The sequence below is a fragment of the Polyodon spathula genome, chromosome 35 (assembly GCF_017654505.1).
Source record: "Polyodon spathula isolate WHYD16114869_AA chromosome 35, ASM1765450v1, whole genome shotgun sequence".
Lineage (NCBI taxonomy): Eukaryota > Metazoa > Chordata > Actinopteri > Acipenseriformes > Polyodontidae > Polyodon > Polyodon spathula.
In genome coordinates this window covers 5,734,316-5,750,503 of record NC_054568.1, presented here as the reverse complement: position 1 = coordinate 5,750,503, position 16,188 = coordinate 5,734,316, and the positions used below count along the sequence as shown (strand labels likewise).

Here is a 16,188-nt window from a genome sequence, read left to right as displayed (position 1 = left end):
GAGAGAGGAGGAGAGAGGAGGAGAGGAGAGGGGAGAGGAGACAGGAGAGAGGAGGAGAGAGGGGAGAGATCCTCAGAGAGGAGAGAGTGGACGTGCTCTCCTCTATGTTTTTTGTCCTTACTCTCTCTCCTCTTCATGTATTCGCTCCTCCCCCTCCCTCATCCTCCACTCTCATATCTGTCACTCCCTATTGAAGAGGAGAGGAGAAAGAGAAGTTGGTATTATAATGACGTGAGAGTGAGCAGAAATCAAAGAGTTCAAGAGAATGAAACACTCTCAAAATGATCAGAAGCAGCCACCACTTAGAAATATATTATAATAGACACCCACAGATTAACTGATATAAAACAGGTACAGGGAGAGCGGAGATGGGAGAGGGTCTGTCACACAGAGACAGTGCAAGAGAACGAAATGCACTCTCAACATGATCAGAGACAGCCATCGAACACTTATATTTTCACCCACTCAAGGCCGTAGCTTGTGAATATCAACCACTTACAAGGGTGAGTTCCGTTTGGGTTGACATCTTATTATATAATATAATATGTGACATATACTATATATATATATATATATATATATATATATCTATATATATATATATAGTAGATATGTACAGATATATAATCAGTATATAAAGGGCTAACATGAATTCATATTGTGTTCAGGAATCTCCTATTAAGGTCAGTGCTTTCCTCTTGAATCAATCACTGATGAAGGATCTTTCTCTCAAGCACACACCCATCACTGATGCAGTGTGAATGTCAGGACTAAGAATAGAAGATGTGTGAATTTATTCTGCCCTGGGAGAGAGGTGTGGAGAGGGGGAGAAAGGGACAGGGAGAGATAGATGCAGCACAGAGGTGTGCTGAATCATAGGCAAGCATTGTAAAGCACAGAGAGGTCTGGTAAAGCACAGGGAAGCATTGTAAAGCACAGAGAGGTCTGGTAAAGCATAGGGAAGCATTGTAAAGCACAGAGAGGTCTGGTAAAGCATAGGGAAGCATTGTAAAGCACAGAAAGGTCTGATAAAGCATAGGGAAGCAGAGGACTGTGTCTCAGCAATATCAGGGTCCAGTTCTGTATATTATAAAGACATTTCAGAGGGCTGGATCTCATCAATATCAGGGTCCAGTGCTGTATATTATAAAGACATTTCAGAGGGCTGGGTCTCATCAATATCAGGGTCTAGTGCTGTATATTATAAAGACATTTCAGAGGGCTGGGTCTCATCAATATCAGGGTCTAGTGCTGTATATTATAAAGACATTTCAGAGGGCTGGATCTCATCACTATCAGAGTCTCAGTGACTCTAGGAGCATCTCACAGAGGAAGGCAGAATGATTCTTACCGGCCGATCATCGTGGAGTGCTGCTGGACGGCAGCTTCCAGGAGCCTCTCAAGAATCGTCCACTCCCCCATCACAGCTCTGGACAGCCAGCCAGCCCACTGTGGAACTGGAGGGAACAGGAATCTCCAACGCACTCACTCACCTGCACCGTCTCGCGTTCTGTGTGTAGCACAGAAAAAATAAAGTTTAACAGTCAATCGGAATTGTGATTTATTTATATATCTATATATTAACATATATGGATTGGTTAGAGGTGTAATGTTCCGTTCTCCACCCTCTCCCTCCTATCCTCAAATCTTCTTTCTTCCTCCCTCTTAGCTCTGCTGCTCGACTGGTGTTGAGACCTCCCTTCTCTTCTCCCTCCCTCCCTCCTCCTCTCTGTCCCTCCCTCTTCTCCCTCTGTCCCTCCTCCCTGGCTCGCTGGTAACCTTGTCTTCTCCTGTTTTCTCACATTCTCCTCGGGGCACTCTTTCTCCGAGTGATTCAGAGACAGCAGGCAGTTGCGTGTGTCGGGAGGGCAGTGAAATGATTTCCACTCTCCTCCTCCTCCCCCCATCTCTCTGTATTATTCTTGCTCACCTCCAGTGTAAATGTATCTTATTCAAATGTTCAGTAAGACGAGAGCTGGGGATTGCAATGCTCTTGTTTCCTCACTCACACGCCTTGCTTACTAAATACCCCCCTGAATCCACTCCTCTTTAAAATCTGAGAAATATCTTAACAAGCGAGATGCCTCACCAGTAGAACACACCTCTTCTCTACAGCTAATAAAATGGGTTACCAACTTTCTTTTTTTAAGGCCACAAATCTCTCTTAACTCTGCGTTTATTAAAAACAGCTTCAACAAGGCAAAATCCTCAGTGATTTATCAAAACCTTCTCACCACACACAGGACCAGTGAGAGGATGGGAGGACTGGCATGACTAGATATACCTCCTGCAACTGATATAATATATATTATAATATACGATTTGTTATATACCACAAATTATAGTATTATATATATATACATATATCTATAGTACCGTATAGACACACACACCAACCATAAAATAATATATATATATATATATATATATATATATATACACATACACACACACACACGGTATACGTCATAATTGTAGCACACCGGCGTTGCAACAAACACTGTGTGTGTATATGGAGTAAAGTAGCAGACCGGCGTGCAACGTCTGTTGCTTTGAAGTTTGTGCTGTATATGTAGGTACTGTATAGTACTGTAGAGACCCGGTGAGCTGGCAAGACGAGATGCAGTGGAAACTTTATGAGAAATAATAATTCAAAGGGGTTTACTATTTTGCCATGGACCGTGGCTGACAGTGGTTGTTTATAAAAAAAAAAGAATAATCTGTAAGGAGACCCCGTCGGTCTGCCTCACTGTCCGAGAGTTCATTACAACAGCACTATGAGCTGCTGTTCTACACGATGAACGCATCGTTCCTGGCAGCCTACACGCTGCTATGAGCTGCTGTTCTACACGATGAACGCATCGTTCCTGGCAGCCTACACGCTGCTATGAGCTGCTGTTCTACACGATGAACGCATCGTTCCTGGGAGCCTACACGCTGCTATGAGCTGCTGTTCTACACGATGAACGCATCGTTCCTGGCAGCCTACACGCTGCTATGAGCTGCTGTTCTACACGATGAACGCATCGTTCCTGGGAGCCTACACGCTGCTATGAGCTGCTGTTCTACACGATGAACGCATCGTTCCTGGCAGCCTACACGCTGCTATGAGCTGCTGTTCTACACGATGAACGCATCGTTCCTGGCAGCCTACACGCTGCTATGAGCTGCTGTTCTACACGATGAACGCATCGTTCCTGGCAGCCTACACGCTGCTATGAGCTGCTGTTCTACACGATGAACGCATCGTTCCTGGCAGCCTACACGCTGCTATGAGCTGCTGTTCTACACGATGAACGCATCGTTCCTGGCAGCCTACACTCTGCTATGAGCTGCTGTTCTACACGATGAACGCATCGTTCCTGGCAGCCTACACGCTGCTATGAGCTGCTGTTCTACACGATGAACGCATCGTTCCTGGCAGCCTACACGCTGCTATGAGCTGCTGTTCTACACGATGAACGCATCGTTCCTGGCAGCCTACACGCTGCTATGAGCTGCTGTTCTACACGATGAACGCATCGTTCCTGGCAGCCTACACGCTGCTATGAGCTGCTGTTCTACACGATGAACGCATCGTTCCTGGGAGCCTACACGCTGCTATGAGCTGCTGTTCTACACGATGAACGCATCGTTCCTGGCAGCCTACACGCTGCTATGAGCTGCTGTTCTACACGATGAACGCATCGTTCCTGGCAGCCTACACGCTGCTATGAGCTGCTGTTCTACACGATGAACGCATCGTTCCTGGGAGCCTACACGCTGCTATGAGCTGCTGTTCTACACGATGAACGCATCGTTCCTGGCAGCCTACACGCTGCTATGAGCTGCTGTTCTACACGATGAACGCATCGTTCCTGGCAGCCTACACGCTGCTATGAGCTGCTGTTCTACACGATGAACGCATCGTTCCTGGCAGCCTACACGCTGCTATGAGCTGCTGTTCTACACGATGAACGCATCGTTCCTGGCAGCCTACACGCTGAAGTATAATGAAAGTGCGCTGTAGCTGTAGATATTTATCCGAGTTTACCATAGCTGTACTGAGGCCAACTGAGAGAGAGCACAGCATTATTTTCAGGGCAGTGACCCATTTACTTCAAATAAATTTAGTACGCATGCTTTTTTAATCCTGACCTCATGCCTGGTTTAGCGGGGGACGGACTATGCCTGTTTTAAAATTCACTACGCATTTTCTAATATTAAGAGACTGACCGCTAGGTCTGCACGGCCTGGTATTTTCACACCTAAAAATCAAAACCTCACCAGACATGGCAGGCGACATCTTAGGGGCAATTTCTGCCTTGCTGCTTTCAATTTTATCACGATTCTCTCGTCTTTCCCATATGATATAAAAAATGGATATTTCACAGCTATATGGTCGATTCCGAGCAAGCTTTCCGTGTGGAATAGTCGAGCTCTATTCTCGAGACCTGCCGTCTCTTAAGGGCGATTTTTCATCACACTGGGGTGGGTTCTCCCTGTCACCGTGGTTACCGAACCCTGGTCAGTTTGGACTGTAACTGCCCGGCTCTGCTGGAGCCTCTTTCCTATAATAATGCAATAAAAACCTCTTCAATTTCAATCCACAAATTCTATTTATTTCTGTAATTTGACACATTTCGAAGAAGCTAAATTACTTAACATGACAATATAGATAAAATGTAAGTTAAATACCAGTTAAAATTTTTTTTTTTTTTAACAAAGTAGCCTGTCCAATGGCACGCAATGGGTTAATAATAATAATAATAACAATAATAATAATAATAATAATCTCTCCAGCACTATATTGCAAAATGTGACTCCAACAGAAAAAGCCATTCCAGCTGCAATTTCTATCACAGATTTCTGAAGAGACCTGGCCGACTGGCGTCTATTTCTGTCGAGATTAATTACTGTGTTCTGAAAGTGAGAGAAAGAAACAGTAATTAAAAAGAATAGCAGTGGATGCAAGAGCAAGCTGCTGTAAACCTGCGGGGGGGGGGGGTTAAACTATCCATTAAAATTAAACAGACGCTTCAAATCTGCGTTCTGTCAAAAAAAATAAAAAAAAATTATAAACCAACCCTTAGCTTGGTCTGGTAAATCATAGGGAAGCATTGTAAAGCACAGAGAGGTCTGGTAAAGCATAGGGAAGCATTGTAAAGCACAGAGAGGTCTGGTAAAGCATACAGAAGCATTGTAAAGCACAGAGAGGTCTGGTAAAGCATAGGGAAGCATTGTAAAGCACAGAGAGGTCTGGTAAAGCATAGGGAAGCATTGTAAAGCACAGAGAGGTCTGGTAAAGCATAGGGAAGCATTGTAAAGCACAGAGAGGTCTGGTAAAGCATAGGGAAGCATTGTAAAGCACAGAGAGGTCTGGTAAAGCATAGGGAAGCATTGTAAAGCACAGAGAGGTCTGGTAAAGCATAGGGAAGCATTGTAAAGCACAGAGAGGTCTGGTAAAGCATAGGGAAGCATTGTAAAGCACAGAGAGGTCTGGTAAAGCATAGGGAAGCATTGTAAAGCACAGAGGTCTGGTAAAGCATATAAAAACAGTTAACCCTTATAATAGTGTCCCCATAGTAAAAACTCAGCACAACCAGGAGTGGCTCAAACTGCTGTGGAACAGGAGTCCATCCCTTCAGCACTGTTACCCAGTTTACACCATCTGCTCTTTCTGCGCTAGCGCTCTGCAGGACGCCGGCATTGATTCCAAATACTTTCCTATTTGTGCTATAATGGGATAAAGGTTTTAGGAATTCCACTGTGTGTGCGTGTGCGTGTGCGTGTGAGAGCGTGCGCGCACTTCTTAGTTTGGGGTGTCGCGCCCCACTTGATATATATTAAGTTACATGAGCTGGGTCACATAGCTTTGGCTGCGTTGTTGTAATCTTGACTCCAGTGCGTCCCGACACGCCTCTCCAGAAACCAGGCCCTCAGTTTAGTGTTTTTCTCACATTCCCACATGGGGTGAGTTAAGAAAGTGAGCGACTCAGAGCAGCTCAGTGAAAGAACCCACTTAACAGCATGCTCAGTGCCGCTCAGATACGTAAGGCACCCAAGGGAATCAGAAACCCTATAGCATGACATCATCGGGCCATGCACAACTACAGGAGTCTCCAACGTGCAGAGACACAGCGAGGCACTCACTCACTCTGTGGGAGCCGGGGGGAGAGTCAGGCTGCAGAATCAGATCTGAAAACACAGAGAAAATCACAATTAAACATCACACAACAGCATCAACAACATCCAGGGACTGAAACTCACACTAGCCCTGCTGCTGCTGCTGCTCCCAGTCCTGGGATTCAGAGCTCCCCTCAGTGAAGTCTATTACTATTAATATTGCAATGATCAGGAGCCAGGAGTTTGAGCAGGGTTAGAAACTCACACTAGCCCTGCTGCTGCTGCTGCTCCCAGTCCTGGGATTCAGAGCTCCCCTCAGTGAAGTCTATTACTATTAATATTGCAATGATCAGGAGCCAGGAGTTTGAGCAGGGTTAGAAACTCACACTAGCCCTGCTGCTGCTGCTGCTGCCAGTCCTGGGATTCAGAGCTCCCCTCAATGAAGTCTAGTATTATTAATATTGCAATGATCAGGAGCCAGGAGTTTGAGCAGGGTTAGAAACTCACACTAGCCCTGCTGCTGCTGCACCCAGTCCTGGGGTTCAGAGCTCCCCTCAATGAAGTCTAGTATTATTAATATTGAAATGATCAGGAGCCAAGAGTTTGAGCAGGGTTACTGCCTCTGTAAATCGCATTGGATACAATACTAAGCGGTTTATTTATTTATTTGTTTGTTTGTAATATAGTTAATTGAAGTTCAAAAGGACAGAAAATCACCATGCGGAACTGTCGCTTCTCTCTCTGTGCGCCGCCCCGGATTGGTTTGTGCGCGTACGACGCAGACAGACCACAACAAACCGACTTTGACGAAAAACAAAAACTAAAATATATTTAAAAAACAAACACTGAAGATTCGGGTACAAATGTCAGATCCCGAAGGTAAAGAGTGAACGCAGAGCACCTTTTAATAATGTATAAAGGATTGCTGTCGCTGTCCCGACGCGGTTTGTTAAAATATTGTTAAATTTTATTTTTTTCAGTGTTAGTCAGGCTGCGCTGGGCGGGCGGGCTGAAGTTTATCAATCTGTGTGAAATCGAAAAAAAATATTAATTTATCATTTTATTAAACCACTGAAGAACTTAAAATTGTGCTTTTATGTGATATCGTTTGTTCTGTAATGGCACGAGTGTTTTTATATTATTATTATTATTATTGTATTTATTGGTTTATAAACTAGTCTTTATTAAGTATGTCTGCAGTATTCATATTAATATTTATTGTTTTCACGAAATAATATCAATGAATTATCTGTTCATCTGCTGTATAAACAAAATCGCAAAATATCAATCCGTAGATACAATTAAACTCTGCTTTCTTTTAAATTTCAGTCCTATACATTGTTTTCTAATTAGTTTTAGGCTGTTTTAATTGACCTGTTTTTTGTGTCGGGTGTTGTAATTTGTCTCGGTTTGTTTGCGACAGAGCCTATCAGTGAAGCAGAGGCAGACAGCTTGCAGGACCCGCAGGTAATTCTGCAAACACCTAACCGTGACCCATAGCCATGACCCTAACCTAAATAATAATACTAAGAAAGGGATGGGAATCAGACTCCCGCTGCACAGCAGTGTGATCCAGGCCTGCTTTCACTAGGAGTTTAATAATCAGACTCCCGCTGCACAGCAGTGTGATCCAGTCCTGCTTTCACTAGGAGTTTAATAATCAGACTCCCGCTGCACAGCAGTGTGATCCAGTCCTGCTTTCACTAGGAGTTTAATAATCAGACTCCCGCTGCACAGCAGTGCGATCCAGTCCTGCTTTCACTAGGAGTTTAATAATCAGACTCCCGCTGCACAGCAGTGTGATCCAGTCCTGCTTTCACTAGGAGTTTAATAATCAGACTCCCGCTGCACAGCAGTGTGATCCAGTCCTGCTTTCACTAGGAGTTTAATAATCAGACTCCCGCTGCACAGCAGTGTGATCCAGTCCTGCTTTCACTAGGAGTTTAATAATCAGACTCCCGCTGCACAGCAGTGTGATCCAGTCCTGCTTTCACTAGGAGTTTAATAATCAGACTCCCGCTGCACAGCAGTGTGATCCAGTCCTGCTTTCACTAGGAGTTTAATAATCAGACTCCCGCTGCACAGCAGTGTGATCCAGTCCTGCTTTCACTAGGAGTTTAATAATCAGACTCCCGCTGCACAGCAGTGTGATCCAGTCCTGCTTTCACTAGGAGTTTAATAATCAGACTCCCGCTGCACAGCAGTGTGATCCAGTCCTGCTTTCACTAGGAGTTTAATAATCAGACTCCCGCTGCACAGCAGTGTGATCCAGTCCTGCTTTCACTAGGAGTTTAATAATCAGACTCCCGCTGCACAGCAGCGTGATCCAGTCCTGCTTTCACTAGGAGTTTAATAATCAGACTCCCGCTGCACAGCAGTGTGATCCAGTCCTGCTTTCACTAGGAGTTTAATAATCAGACTCCTGCTGCACAGCAGCGTGATCCAGTCCTGCTTTCACTAGGAGTTTAATAATCAGACTCCCGCTGCACAGCAGGGTGACACTGCTGCACAGCAGGAGTCTCATTCACATCCCTGCTCTTTTTGATTTCTCTCTTGTGTTTTGCTCAGGAGGAGGAGAGCAGTCCAGCAGAGGGAGCGACAGAGGACCTCGAGAGTGAGTGAGACTGGGAGGATGGGAAGAGGACTGGGAGTGTGTGTGGACTGGGAGAGTGTGGGGGACTGGGAGGATGGGAAGCGGACTGGAGAGTGTGCGGACTGGGAGAGTGTGTGGACTGGGAGGATGGGAAGAGGACTGGGAGGAGTGTGTGGACTGGGAGAGTGTGGGGGACTGGGAGGATGGGAAGAGGACTGGGAGAGTGTGTGGACTGGGAGAGTGTGGGGGACTGGGAGGATGGGAAGAGGACTGGGAGAGTGTGGGGGACTGGGAGGATGGGAAGCGGACTGGGAGAGTGTGTGGACTGGGAGAGTGTGGGGGACTGGGAGGATGGGAAGGGGACTGGGAGAGTGTGGGGGACTGGGAGGATGGGAAGGGGACTGGGAGAGTGTGGGGGACTGGGAGGATGGGAAGAGGACTGGGAGAGTGTGTGGACTGGGAGAGTGTGGGGGACTGGGAGGATGGGAAGAGGACTGGGAGACTGGGAGGATGTGGGGGACTGGGAGGATGGGAAGCGGACTGGGAGAGTGTGTGGACTGGGAGAGTGTGGGGGACTGGGAGGATGGGAAGCGGACTGGGAGAGTGTGTGGACTGGGAGGATGGGAAGCGGACTGGGAGAGTGTGGGGGACTGGGAGGGAGTGTCCTGGGTTGGTGGTCAGGTCAGTAACGTGCCCCCCCCCCCCCTTCCTCCCCTCCTCTGTCTCTCTGCAGTGGATTTCCTGCGGTCTCTCTTCTCCAGGATGCAGGGGCTCGGTTCTGGTCCTGTGGAGCAGGTTCTGGATGAGCTCAGCCTGGAGGGCATGGCCCGGTACATGCAGAGTGGAGACTGTGAGTGCAGAACCACACTGCTGCTGCACTATAGACCCAACCCTGTCACTAATAAGAATCATCTCATGTTCAAAATACAAAACTCTTTTAATTGCTGAGATTGTTTCATTGTTTTTATATATTTTTTTCCTTTTAGGCAAAAATATCATCTGCATGGTGGGAGCCGGGATATCCACATGTAAGTGTCCTGTGAGCCTGTCTCACTCTGTCTCTCAGGTCCTGTCCTGTGAGCCTGTCTCACTCTGTCTCTCAGGTCCTGTCCTGTGAGCCTGTCTCACTCTCTGTCTCTCAGGTCCTGTCCTGTGAGCCTGTCTCACTCTCTGTATCTCTGGCCCTTCCTGTGACACTGTGTCTGTGTGGTCCTGTCTGACGACTCTCTCCCTGTTTCCTCTCTCGTCTTTCAGCTGCTGGGATTCCTGATTTCCGCTCCCCTGGGACTGGCCTATACAGCAACCTGCAGAAATACAATCTGCCCTGCCCAGAGGCCATTTTTTTTGAGATTGGGTTACTTCAAGGAATAGTTCCACTCCACCCCCCCCCACCCCCCCACCCACCCTGAGACATACACATGCCCTTCCTTGAGCTGGCACAGTGTTGTCAGGCAGTGAAAGAGTTAACCCAGTCTCCTCCTCTCTTTGCAGCAACACCCCGAGCCATTCTTCACCCTGGCCAGAGAGCTCTACCCGGGGCAGTTCAAGGTGAGGCTCTGTCTGTCTGCCTGTGTCTGTGTGTTTGAATTTAAGAGAGTGTTAACCAGGGTTTGATAACCCCCTCTCTCGCCCCCCTCTCTCACCCCCTCTCTCCCTGTCTCTCTCTTCCAGCCCACAGTCTGCCATTACTTTATGCGCATGCTGAAGGAGAAAGGCTTGCTGAGGCGCTGCTACACACAGGTACTGTGCAATACTGTACACTGTACAATACTGTACACTACACACTGTGCAACACTATACACTGTATAATACCATACACTATACACTGTGCAATACTGTACACTGTGCAATACTGTACACTACACACTGCAACACTATACACTGTGCAATACCATACTCTACACACTGTGCAATATGGTACACTATACAATACTGTACACTACACACTGCAACACTATACACTGTGCAATACCGTACTCTACACACTGTGCAATACTATACACTATACAATACTGTACACTACACACTGCAACACTATACACTGTGCAATACCATACTCTACACACTGTGCAATACTATACACTATACAATACTGTACACTACACACTGCAACACTACACACTGAAATACTGTACACTACACACTGCAACACTATACACTGTGCAATACCATACTCTACACACTGTGCAATACGGTACACTATACAATACTGTACACTACACACTGCAACACTATACACTGTGCAATACCATACTCTACACACTGTGCAATACGGTACACTATACAATACTGTACACTACACACTGCAACACTATACACTGTGCAATACCATACTCTACACACTGTGTAATACTATACACTATACAATACTGTACACTATACACTGTGAAATACGGTACACTACACACTGCGCAATACTGTACACTGTGCAATACTGTGCTTCTCTGTCATTGGCTCTCAGAACATCGACACGCTGGAGCGTGTTGCAGGGCTGCAGGAGGAGGACCTGATTGAAGCCCACGGCACCTTCCACACCTCGCACTGCCTCAACTTCCTGTGCAGAGAGGAGTATGGGCTGCCCTGGATGAAAGGTCAAGGGGCATGGGGCAGTAAACTCATTGTTCTAGCTGCAGGGTTGATTTCGAGGGGGTCTGTTTTTGATTGGGTCAGGTCAGCTCCCAATTCCAGTGCAATGCTCTTTCGATCAGTATCAATCGCCACAAGTCTCTTCAGCGCAGTTAAACAGTCACAGCAGTTAGTTCACCTCAAAAACATCACTTCCAATTCCTTCAGGAGACTGGATTTGGGAATTGTGTGTCTGTGCGTGAGTCAGTGTGTCAGTGTGTGTGTCTCTGCATGTGTGTCAGTGTGTGCGTGTGTCTGTGCATGTGTGTCAGTGACTCGTTATTATTCAGAGTGGCTGTCGTTTTCTCATGTTATAGAAAAGATCTTCTCGGAGGAGATTCCCAAGTGCGAAAAATGCAACAGCCTCGTGAAGCCAGGTGAGGGAACGACTTCAAATAATGCAGTTACTGCCACTGCTATCTACAGAGGTACGGCTTCTAACAGTGACAGTGCTTCCTCTCTGCAGATATCGTTTTTTTCGGGGAGAGTCTCCCCGCTCGCTTCTCCTCCTCCCTGCGCTCGGTGAGATCCACAACCATCCTGCAATTCAGATGTTTTCTTCATGATTTCTGGTTGATTTCACATTGATTTCTTGTGATTTCTCTGCTCAGGATTTCCCCCGGTGTGACCTGCTGATCATCATGGGGACGTCTCTCTCAGTGCAGCCCTTCGCATCCCTTGTCATGAAGTAGGGCTCTGTGTGTGTGTGTGCCTGTTTATCTGCGCAATCCCAGATTAGCTTGATTTTGACATTTCTCTCTCCCCCTCCCCCCTCTCTCTCTCTCTCTCTCAGGGTCCCTCCCAAGACTCCTCGCTTGCTGATTAACAGAGAGAAGACGGGTGAGGTGAGGACTAGCGTGCAGGGTGTGGACTCCTGTTGCACAGCAGTGTCTCCCAGTCCAGGTTTTACTAGCAGCTTGATCAGCCCCACTGTGTCTAGGTAACAAGCTCAGGTGTGTCTTATTATTAAACTCCTAGTGAAACCAGGACTGGATCACACTGCTATGCAGCGGGAGTCTTATTTCCAATGGTATGTGTAGAATGTGACCAGGGTGGAGTGCCGTGGCTTCATGTGTTGAGCTCCCCTTCTCCTCTCCTCTCTCCCAGAGCGATTCTCTCATGAGTTTCATGGGACTAGGAGGAATGGACTTTGACTCTGAGAAAGCATACAGGTACACAGTATATAAACCCTACCCCTGACCCTAACCCTACCCCTGACCCCTCTGTCAGGGATGTAGTGTCTGTGTGCGTTTCACCTCCTGACCCTGTCCCCTGTCTTAGGGATGTAGTGTCCGTGTGTGTTTCACCTCCTAACCCTGTCCCCTCTCTTAGGGACGTAGTGTTCCTGGGCTCCTGTGATGATGGCTGCCTGGCTCTTGCGGAGTTGCTCGGTTGGAAGGTGATTATTATTTATTTTTTTATTATTTATTTGTGAGATCCCTTTATCCAAGGCGACCTACAGGCGTTACAGGGCAGCACAGGGTTACACTGCAAGCTTCATAGTTAAATACAGTGCCGTTCACAGCAAGTGCAAATGATAACACTACTAGAACACAACATGAGCAAGGATGCAGCCAGTTAGGATCGCAGCAAGTTACATCCGCCGAGGATGCAGCGACGTGGTGCTGAGGTCAGGCAGATCAGGAGATCCAGCAGTCTGACCAGGAGGGTCTCGAGGACGCAGTGAGACAGAGCCCTCCTCACATTCTCAGATAGTGCTCTCTTCATTCAGAACTGTTGTGTACACTGTGAAGAGTGTGCATAGATAAGGGCAGAGGGAAGTGTGTACATTGTAAAGACACTAATTATTACGTCATCTCTCTCATTCAGGACGAGTTGGTTGCCATGGTAACCCGCGAGCACGCTGCCATCGATGCATCAGAGGGGGGCGGGGCCTCAGCCAGCATGGCCAATCAGAGCAGAGGGACCGGGGATAAGGGGGCGGGGCAGGAGCAGAAAGACAAGCCTGCCAGCCAATCGGGTGCAGGAGAGAGGGGGAAGGAGGGCTGACTCAGAGACAGAGTAACAGAGGGATGGAGAGGAGAGGAATGATAGTGACCCTCCCCTCCATCTACCTTTCTGTTCCTCTCCTCCTCTTCTTGTGTGTAAGGTCTCGTTCAGGTCTGTTTGTGGTTTAGTTTAGTTTTTAACTCTTCGATCTGTTGTATTATATTTTATTTTGTTTGTTAAGAAGCTCGGCTGGAGCAAAATCAGTGATCTGATTAAATTACCTGGAAGAAATTAAACTAAATAAAAAAATCTCTGCGGTGCTTTTGTTGTGCTTTCCTCCAACATTACTGTTTATTACACTGTGCTGTCCTTACATTATTATCTCATTGTGTGTGTCTCTGAGAGCGTGCGTCTCTCCGCGTGTGTGCAATGGGTGTCCTGTCCAGCACTCTGTTGTGTTTGTGTGTGTGTGTGTGTGTGTGTGTATTGATGCGATACAGCACTGACCCTGCAGCTCCTTCACAATGCAGACATGCTCACATCACAGAGGAGTTTCACTAGACCCTGATATTGATGCGATACAGCACTGACCCTGCAGCTCCTTCACAATGCAGACATGCTCACATCACAGAGGAGTTTCACACACACAGCACTGACCCTGCAGCTCCTTCACAATGCAGACATGCTCACATCACAAGAGGAGTTTCACACACACAGCACTGACCCTGCAGCTCCTTCACAATGCAGACATGCTCACATCACAGAGGAGTTTCACACACACAGCACTGACCCTGCAGCTCCTTCACAATGCAGACATGCTCACATCACAGAGGAGTTTCACACACACAGCACTGACCCTGCAGCTCCTTCACAATGCAGACATGCTCACATCACAGAGGAGTTTCACACACACAGCACTGACCCTGCAGCTCCTTCACAATGCAGACATGCTCACATCACCAGAGGAGTTTCACACACACAGCACTGACCCTGCAGCTCCTTCACAATGCAGACATGCTCACATCACAGAGGAGTTTCACACACACAGCACTGACCCTGCAGCCCCTTCACAATGCAGACATGCTCACATCACAGAGGAGTTTCACACACACAGCACTGACCCTGCAGCTCCTTCACAATGCAGACATGCTCACATCACAGAGGAGTTTCACACACACAGCACTGACCCTGCAGCTCCTTCACAATGCAGACATGCTCACATCACAAGAGGAGTTTCACACACACAGCACTGACCCTGCAGCTCCTTCACAATGCAGACATGCTCACATCACAAGAGGAGTTTCACACACACAGCACTGACCCTGCAGCTCCTTCACAATGCAGACATGCTCACATCACAGAGGAGTTTTACACAACACTGAGGTCATGCCTGCTCTAGGGTAACTAGACCCTAGGCAGCCCCCCTGGGTACTGTATGATTAAACTGCACGAATATATATATATAGAACAGCTTTATATTAATATTCTTACAGACGCATTTCAGGGATATAACAATGCAAAGGCAAACTAATCAAATGTGTTGAATGAAGCGCATTCTTGCAAGACAACGCATACAGAAACGTACTAACTGGTCCAGAAGTTATATATTCTGATCACCTCAAGTGTGTTTTGCTGGGTAGCGCCCGTACCAAGTTCTGTACTAATTCAGAGGGGTTTCTCAAGATGTGTCGGAGAGTACCTGGAGCCTGCTAGCGGTGACGATGTGCAGATCGTCCCGGGTCCGTCCGTGCTGCAGTGTTAACGGGCTGGTTGAGACCGACGAGCCCGGGTCTCACTATGTAACTGCTGGGCGCAGACGCAGCAAGCCCGCTTTATAAAGGCATCCTCACAAAACCTGAATGACACGTTTGAAGGATATAAGGAGAGTTAACTTAAAAGAAATGTAGAAAATACCAAACAGAAACTTAAACTTTAACCAAAAGTTTTGATTAAAAGACCTTCCCGTGAGTGTTCCACAGACACGCACACGCCTATAGTTACGTGGTGTCCATTCTCATGTGATTGCAATGCTCAAACCCGGGGTTTTCCAAACACAAGTTTCAAACATGGACTGTTTTATTTACAATGGCTCCAGGCGTCTTAGTTTGACCTTTTGACCCACACAACCCACGTCCTAACTCAGCGGAGGTCAGACACGCAGCCCCCCTGCTCACTTACTCCGTGTAACCCAATTTCACTCGGGTAGCCAGCTTAAAGCTCCCCCCCAGCTCACAAACAACAAGATACAGAGCGGCTGTGACAGCTGCGTTCATATTGAGCTCAGCTGACGCGCAGCACAGACCAGGCTGCCCTTGATTGTGTTCTGCACGTCTGTCTGTGTTGCTGAACAGCTGCGTTGCATTTACCCTCTGTGGTCAGGCCGCGGGCACTGCTGGATCACGCAAAGACCAGTCAGCGCAATGATAAAAGCCTGCAAGGGGTATTAACTGCCAGCACGACCGGCGCGTTTATAGCAATATTCGAAGAGACTCGAGCAATATTCAAAATGACTCGACTCGAACTGGTGTCTAAAGCATCTAAAAACAGCTGCTAACATGGGAGACGATGTCTGTCTCTCTGTCTGTCCCCCTGTCCCCCAAACACGCCAGGATCTAGCACGCACGCTCATTCACTTGTGTCAACAGAAGCTAACTGATAATTGCTAGGTCTAATTACTGCAGCGTGCTAGGCTAAATTAAAACAACTGTGGGTTTTGTTTAAGCCCCCCCTCTCTCTGTGTCGAAGATTTGATAAATGCATCGATTATTCAATCGAGACATGATGTTTCTAATAGAGGAGTGTGTTGTGATTACAGGACCACAGCAGCCCGTGCTTCTCTGCAGGTAAAGAACTACAGCTCCCATCATCCATTGCAGGGGAGGCGGCATGCTGGGAACTGTAGTTGTAGTCAGGGC

General features: G+C 47.2%; 2 protein-coding genes across 2 annotated transcripts in view; one reads left to right on the top strand and one right to left on the bottom strand.

The window, feature by feature from the left end:
* LOC121303777 (gap junction delta-2 protein-like) overlaps nt 1–1,657 on the bottom strand; it is a 2,398-nt gene extending 741 nt beyond the window's left edge. Inside the window, exon 1 of the mRNA XM_041234555.1 lies at nt 1,352–1,657. Coding sequence (XP_041090489.1) covers nt 1,352–1,422 — 71 coding nt within the window. The 5' untranslated portion in view covers nt 1,423–1,657. The remainder of the gene's footprint in view (nt 1–1,351) is intronic.
* Nucleotides 1,658–6,848: 5,191 nt separating this feature from the next.
* sirt2 (sirtuin 2 (silent mating type information regulation 2, homolog) 2 (S. cerevisiae)) lies at nt 6,849–13,588 on the top strand. The gene is made up of 16 exons (XM_041234468.1): nt 6,849–6,984; nt 7,529–7,572; nt 8,674–8,719; nt 9,432–9,548; nt 9,685–9,726; nt 9,953–10,068; nt 10,190–10,246; nt 10,370–10,438; nt 11,160–11,289; nt 11,641–11,700; nt 11,790–11,845; nt 11,935–12,011; nt 12,117–12,168; nt 12,431–12,495; nt 12,656–12,722; nt 13,154–13,588. Exons 1-16 carry the CDS (start codon nt 6,969–6,971, stop codon nt 13,331–13,333), a joined length of 1,194 nt encoding a protein of 397 aa, XP_041090402.1. The 5' UTR covers nt 6,849–6,968; the 3' UTR covers nt 13,334–13,588.
* The last annotated feature ends 2,600 nt before the right edge of the window (nt 13,589–16,188 follow it).

Excerpts from the sequence above, each read along its gene's own strand:
- sirt2 (XM_041234468.1), top strand. Across the intron at positions 11,290-11,640 it reads TGGGCTGCCCTGGATGAAAG|AAAAGATCTTCTCGGAGGAG; the intron begins GTCAAGGGGCAT and ends CTCATGTTATAG. Across the intron at positions 12,012-12,116 it reads TTCGCATCCCTTGTCATGAA|GGTCCCTCCCAAGACTCCTC; the intron begins GTAGGGCTCTGT and ends TCTCTCTCTCAG.